Source organism: Chenopodium album, chromosome 24 (genome assembly GCF_948465745.1).
Source record: "Chenopodium album chromosome 24, dcCheAlbu1.1, whole genome shotgun sequence".
Lineage (NCBI taxonomy): Eukaryota > Viridiplantae > Streptophyta > Magnoliopsida > Caryophyllales > Amaranthaceae > Chenopodium > Chenopodium album.
The window spans coordinates 8,634,761-8,642,428 of record NC_137857.1 but is presented as its reverse complement, the minus strand read 5'-3'; the positions used below and the strand labels follow the sequence as shown (position 1 = coordinate 8,642,428).

The following is a 7,668-nucleotide window of genomic DNA, read 5'->3' as shown; positions in this document are numbered from 1 at the left end:
CATCAAAAATAAATGGAGATCAGATGAAATATTGCAAAAATAAATGGAGATCAGATGAAATATTGCAAAACTACTTAATTAGGTATGATGTTCTTTCCAAAAAAAAAAAGGTATGATGTACGACAACCAAATTTTTTTGTCTGATGGTCTCCACTTATCCACCTTAAAATTGGGAGCTCAGTCAGGAATCCATAGTTTCATACTCTTTTTCTCAATTATTTTAAAATTTTTTAAAAACAAATATATTTCTTAAAGATTAATGTACTTCCAAGAAAATTAGTTTTGTACATAAAACAATATATCTACAAGAGTTGGTATGCGTATGATGAGGGTGATTGGGCTTATGTCATGAAGAATTGAAGACCAATAATGGAGTAAAGTGTATCCTTCCGTGCCAAAAGGAAGAACACTAATCTACCTTTATTACTTAATTTTAAGCAATAAGCAATTCAATATTGTGTGATGTGTTGATTGTGTTCTAACAGTACATAGTGGATCGGAAATTTGGGGGGAAAACCTAAATAAGTTCTAAAGCAATAACTAAGGGCCTATTCTCATACGTTGAAATTCAGTTCAGTTCAGCTCCTCATTTCCTTTGCTTATAAAATATTCATTTCAATTCAGTTCACTTCAGTTCAGTTCAGTTCAGCTGAGTTCAGTCAATGAGAACAGACCCTAAATATAAGTACAGAATTGTGTATTCATGTTAGAGTTCATAGTACGCTTAATAGAGTCAAAGATATTTATCGGACATAGTTCATGCATTCTTCTCAATTTTGCACTAGACTTGTTCTTAATTTCTTCATCATGCAACACTTCTCATTAACTATGAACTACAATTATAAAGACTTGGACATCCAAAAACGAAAAGTGGCATCAATAATTCAATTGGTAATTCCTAAAATTCCAAAAAACACCTAATATAAAACAGAGGAAAGCTGAAATATAGATATTTCCTACTGCAATTATTCAAGCTATACCTGCACAATTAGACAGCCTAATTACAGGCCTAATTCAATGGTTCCTGTATTTCCAAGAAATGCTTAAGCAAGCCAAAAAATATAAAAATAAAAACACAATAGTAGACATAATAAAATTGATACTTGTAAATTGTAATATAGTATTTGCATTAAAGATTAATATGGATAAGGACCTGTCAACCCACCCTTCTCAATCTTAACAGCTAATATTATCCATTTATTATAAAATGTACACCCCTAAAACTTTGCATGCTTCCAAACAAGAGGTTGAAGAACATTGATACATCCAAATTAAATTAACATTCATTATTTCTCTATCTTTCCTTTTCAAAATTTTTTAAAAAAGTTTATAAATTTTCATGCAAAATTTGTTCACTCAATCCATTATTTAGTTAGATTAATCAGGTTAATCGTTATATATACCAATAGAAGAAAAAAAAACTTTTTAAAGCACCTAAAATAGTAGTGTATGATTGGCAATAATATCGTTATCCAACTATTATAAGCTCCTAAACAAAGGCAACAATTTTCCCACACTTTAATTTTCAAACCAAAAAAAACCTCTCAAAACCCCTAACAAACACCCCAAAAAAAACCCAATGGAAGATGGTGACATCCCACCATTTTGGCAACCACCAGCCACCTTAACACGGCGGAACCGACATCGATCATCGTCTCCAATACTAAACTCATCTCTACTCATCATTCTCCTACCATCAATTGCCCTCCTCTTCACCGTCCTCATAATCATCCCTAGCATACACAAAATTCTACCAATAACAAACAACACCAATACTCATCAAAATCAAAAGGCTATATCAGTCAAGAAGAGTTGGGACTTGCTCAACATTACCCTCGTCCTCTTTGCTATCTTATGCGGCATTTTCGCCAAACGAAACGATGATCCATCATCCGTCACAACAATTGAACGTGATGAACAAGTCCAACAACATCCCACACAAACTAGTAGCACTAGTACGACTACTAGTACTAGTACTACTACTGGTTCACTACGAAGGAGTAAAACAATGATGCACAACTACAACCAATCATCAACAAGCGTACCACAGTGGTTCGAGTACTCGCAGCAGCAAAGGATCACTACCTCCCCTACAAACACTCCTCAACCGGGTACCGGCATCTCCCGGTTACGCCGGACAGTTAGCTCTGATCCTTACATGAAGTATACTAACAATAATGATAATAATATTGCCAAGAATAGCCAATTCCGGTTTTTTGACGATCTCGACATCAGCAGATTTTATCCTAAGGATGAAGAGTATTATAAACCTCAACCTCCTGCTGAGACTACAACATTAACGGCGGAACTCGAAAAAACTCCGGTAAAGGATATCGAAGTCGATAATTCTGAACTACAAAACGGAGGAGAATCACAATCACCGACATTCTCTCCGCCGCAAACACCGCCGAGAAATCCACCAGCTCCGTCACCTCCTCCGCCGCCACCGCCGGCGAAGCAGAGGCGAACATTCGAGACGATTCCTCGAAGAGCGCAAGTTCCGCCATCTCCGCCACCACCTCCTCCGCCGCCACCTCTGCCACGTGGACGGGATGAGAAGAGGAGAAGTTCGCGAAAGCGAATGAACGCAACGAAGGAGATCGCAACAGCAATTGTGCATCTCTACAGTCAACGCAAGAGAAAACGACGACAAAAATCGCAGAAATCAACCAGAAACTTCGATGATTTTTCATCGGAAAATCGATCGCAATTCTTCCCTCCACCGTCGCCGCCACCTCCTCCGCCGCCATTACCGCCGCATCCGTCATCTGCTTTCAAAAGCTGGTTCAAAAAAGGGAGCAAAACAAAGAAGATTCACTCGTTTTCCTCCATACCTAAACCTCCACCACCGCCGATTCGACAAAAACCGGTGAAAACCGCCGGAAAACCGCCATTACCGGCGAGGAGTGAGACGGGGATACCACCACCACCGCCTCCGCCGTCGTTTAAGGTACGGCCGGAGATCAACGGTCGAGATGAAGCGATGACGTGTCCGAGTCCAGATTTGAATGTGAAGGCTGACTCGTTCATTGCACGGCATCATGATGGATGGAGGCTTGAGAAGCTTAATTCTTGGAGAGAGAAACTCAACAAGGCTAGTAATGGGCCCACTTTTTAATGGGCCTACTTTTTATGGGCCCACTTTTATGTTTGAGCCCAATATTAATCCCACGCTTCACGCTCACTTGTCACTATTTCTACTACTTCTCCACCAACTTGGTGGTTAATTACTTAATTATTTCTATTGCTATTATTAGGTGGATACTAAAAAGGGTGTGTTACATATGGTGTGGATTTGGATTAGTTAGGTGAGTGTATAAGGTTGAGGTTAGGGTCTAATTTTGTCGGTTTTATTGTACCCGAAATTAGAGTCTTGATGTTTATAAAAAGTTTTATACATTGTAGTTTTGTAAGATAGATGTGATCATGGGTCAGGTCGACTTGTGATTAAGATGTATCATTTACCCAGATCAAATCGAGATGGGAGAATGACTTGATGAGCTATACATTTCACGGATATCCATGGAAGGTTATAGAGTGCAAGGCAATAACAAGGGTGATATGAGGTCATTTTCTCCCTTTTTTTAGTGGGGAAAAGGGAATTCCAATTTGCATTTTGTTAATGGAGACATAAATTTTTAAAAGAGCTCCACTTTTTATGAAGAGATACCATGAAGGGGCATCTTCCAATTTGTTTGGATTTGTTTTACTATTGTAATTACCAATCTCATTTTTATTTACTCTTGTTTTAGTGAGTAGATGAAAAGAAAAAAACATGTTGGTACTGTGTTATAAACATGAGTGGGTTTAGTTTCATCGAGTATAGTTGGAAGGGCCCTCCTGGTGTCGGTTGAAAGAGCAATATGTTCTCTTAAGTACACTTCTTCTTTGGCTTGAGGAAGTTGATGTTAATTCCAACATAATTATTCATAGCTTGCATGTTTGTTTTGTAAATTTTTTTAAGCTACTGTCCTTTCAAAATGTTTGATGATTAAAAGTGATAAGAACAAACATTATCATATGAGAACTAGTTTAATTCATCTTAATGAGTACATTATTACTACCTCTATTCCTAAGAACAAACATTGTCATATGAGAACTAGTTTTATTCATTTTTGAAGCTACACTTGGGTTTGCACATTTGTCGAGGCAAAACTTTGGCTCAATATCTTCAATTAGATATTAGTAAAATTCCGCAAAGAAAATAATTTATATAAGTAGACATTATGACAAATCCAACAACATTATGGTTGTTGAGAGTTGTCATAAACTTGCTAAAAATAAATTCCTAATAAAGCCAACTAACAATGTAGTAGAACAACTAGGGTTGAATCCACCGGGAGATAACGTTAAATCTAGCTAAATTCTACAACTTTGGAGAAACTAAACTATGTCACAAATTGAGATAAAAAAGTAGTCTATACTACAATTAGAATAAAAATAATAAAAAGGTCTAGGGTTGTGTTTATCAAATTGGCGGGTGATATTGTCCTTTAAATATTTTTGGTTTTTAAAAGTGAGAGAATTTTACAAATTGCTCTCTATGTAAAAAAATATTGTCTTCTGGGAAATAGTTTAATATATACTAATGAGTACATTTATTAATATTCATCATTATTCTTTCTAATGCGAGATTAAAGAAATTTGCGATAGAAAATAAATGCAGATCATGAAATAATGAAAAAGCTTCATATATGAAGTTAATAGAGATAGAATGCATGTTAGCACTAGAAAATAAGGGCCTGTTCACATTTACTGAACTGAGCTGAACTGAACTGAACTGATTAGAGCTGAACTGAACTGATTGGAACTGAACTGAATTGAGCTGAAATGAATATTTTATGAGGGAGGGAAATTAAGAGCTGAACTGAACTGAACTGATTGGAGCTGAACTGAACTGAACTGAAATTAAGTAAATGTGAACAGGCCCTAAGTTATAATACCACAATAAAAACCAAAAAATAGATTTCACCACCATTTCCAGATGCTTGGATGGAATCCTTTAGTGGGTCCACCACGTAGTACACGTGTCACTGTATGTTGGATTTATAAAAAAGAAAAACACACTTAATAATTCCAAATTTGCCCAATTTCGATTATTATGCAATAATCCCAACTTTACCTGCATTTTCTTTCTTCTATTCCCTTTACCAGTAACCTAGAGAAATGGTTAAATTTTTTGTTAAAAATTATAATTGCCACGCGTCGCTTGTTTAAAAAGTAAAATCCCCTCAAACCTGTGGCCACGACCGCCCCAGCCCAACCTTGCCTCGTGCGAAGCTTTGGGAATCTTGATTTTTGGTTCCCTTATATAATTTCCAACGCTACCCGTACTCCCCCCCAACCTATCCCCGAAACCTTAGTCTTTTGGAGCTTGGGACCGATTTTGTCAAAGGTGGGGAAGGGAAGTGGTCGATTTCTTGGTTGAGGAATTGGAAAGATAAGGAGGTCGATTTCAATGCTGTGGGAAGGGAGGGGGCTTTGGTTTCGGCGGTGTGGTGGCAGGTTGGTAGCTGGGTAGATTTTATCTTTGAGGTAAGAGGTGGGGAAGGGTTTCTTGTTGCTGTTGGTGTTGACAGGCGGCGTGGCTGCAGTATTGGGGTTGTTGGTGTTTGATTAATTAAGGAAAAGTTGAGTGAGGGAGCAGGGAAGTAAAGGGCATTAGCAGTTTTTGAGGTGGGGTAGGGCTGGTGTGGCCGATTCCCGATGGGGTGGTTCGGCGACGAAAATCGGTGGCTGGTGGTTGGTTAGTTCTAGCATAGGATGGGGAGAAGGGGCTGGTGGTTTGTATTTTTTCTTTTTCTTTAATTTGTGTGATACTAATCACATGCTGACACGTGTTAGGTAATCTAGAATAAACGGTTGTTGACTGGTTTGGGAATGAATAAAGAAAACACACGTTAAAGTTGTGAAAATTAAAGAATAATTTAAAATTTAAGATTATTTAAAGTAAATTAAGCAAATTGGGATTATTAAAGTTCCTAAAACAAAAGGAAAAGAAAATTAAAAGAAAAAAAAAAGTAACAAAAATCCTAAAACCTAACCCTGCATGCAGCCCAATCGCCGATAGCTCAAAAAAATTTGATAAAGGGTGAGATTTATCAAATAGACGAGTGATATTGTCCCTTAAATTTTTTTTGATTTTTAAATGTGAGAGAATTTTATAAATTGCTCTCTATGTAGAAAAATATTGTCTTATGGGAACTAGTTTAATTCATCCTAATGAGTAAATTTAATAATATTTTTCTTTTTTTTTTCTACTATAATGCGAGATTAAAGAAATTTACGATAGAAAATAAACGCAGATCATAAAATAATGAAAAAGCTTCATATATGAAGTTAATAGAGATAGAATGCATGTTAGCAGTGCTTAAACGAACATGCAGGTACAAAATTGTCATGGCATGTAATAAATGACATGCAAGACCTAGTTGCCTTGTGAATGTCCATCACCGGGGCTAGGACTTGATCTATTGATAACTCTAGGTCTATAGCTATCGAACATATCAAACTCTTGAAGTGACCCTTGTGAATGTCCATCACCAGGGCTGGGACTTGATCTATTGATAACTCTAGGTCCATAGTTATCTAGGAGATCAGACTCTTGAAGTGGCCCTTGTGAATGTCCATCACCAGGGCTAGGGTTTGATCTATTGATAACTCTAGGTCCATAGTTATCTAAGAGATCAGACCCATCTTAAAGTGAGCCTTGAGGTAGTGACTGAAATTTAGCAGTGACTTGATCTATAGTTGTATATTGGAGGTTGTCATCATGCATATTTGTGAGGTCTTTTGTGGTTTTCGTTGTTTCATGGAGTTGTCTGCCATTGACAAACATAATTTCTTTGGGGAAAAGTGTTGCCATAACGAAACAAGCAATTATAAACTTAATGCTTCCCATTTCTAGCTTCAAGTGAGGAAGTAGAAACAAGATTTTGAAAACGCGCTCTTTGATAATGTCTAAGTAAGAAGAGAAAGATGCTCTCACCTCTCAACTTCTTGTCACATTTATAGTACTTGGACATTGTCATATATGGTTATTGTTGATATCAACAATAATACCAAGATACATATTATATGTCTAACATTAATTCTTATTAATATTAATTATTGTTTTCAATAATTGATATTAATGCATTGTTACCTTATTTCCCTTACTTATAAAAAATATAAGAAAATTTCTTCAAAAAAAAAATATAAGAAAATTCTTATTAATAGTGTAGAGACATTTATATCCCTAAAAATATATTATTTTACAAATTTGCCCTCATTTGATTTCAAAAGCCTTAAAATTTACTCTTGAATGAGTGGAGTCCCCTAATTTGATTTATGATTTATAAATAAAACGCTGTATTTATTTTAATATCTAAAGCTATGTTTTTTCTCTGATCCTCAAAAACAAAAAAGAAATAAGAAAAAAGCTACGTACTTTTGAGGATCTTTTACTTACTCTATTTTTCCATTTCTTCAATACAAAGTATTATAAATATTTTAATATATATGAATTAAAAGAGTCACAGAGTATATACTTGTGTGATGCCTTACTTTATTTATTCAATTTGTCTAAATCAGTACTTAAAATTTATTAGGCATCCAAAAAATATAAAGATTATTTGCAAAAAATTATAATAAAATATATCAAGCCAACAAGCATAGGGCATAAAAGTC

At 35.7% G+C, this 7,668-nt stretch overlaps 1 protein-coding gene across 1 annotated transcript; it reads left to right on the top strand.

Moving 5' to 3' along the window:
- The first annotated feature begins 1,579 nt into the window (after window positions 1-1,579).
- LOC145610515 (uncharacterized) lies at window positions 1,580-4,020 on the top strand. The gene has a single exon (XM_081665839.1). The coding sequence runs from the start codon at window positions 1,580-1,582 to the stop codon at window positions 3,116-3,118; it is 1,539 nt and encodes a 512-aa protein (XP_081521965.1). The 3' UTR covers window positions 3,119-4,020.
- The last annotated feature ends 3,648 nt before the right edge of the window (window positions 4,021-7,668 follow it).

Bases quoted from the DNA above. Each gene is read 5' to 3' on its own strand.
- LOC145610515 (XM_081665839.1), top strand. From the start codon at position 1,580: ATGGAAGATGGTGACATCCCACCATTTTGGCAACCACCAGCCACCTTA.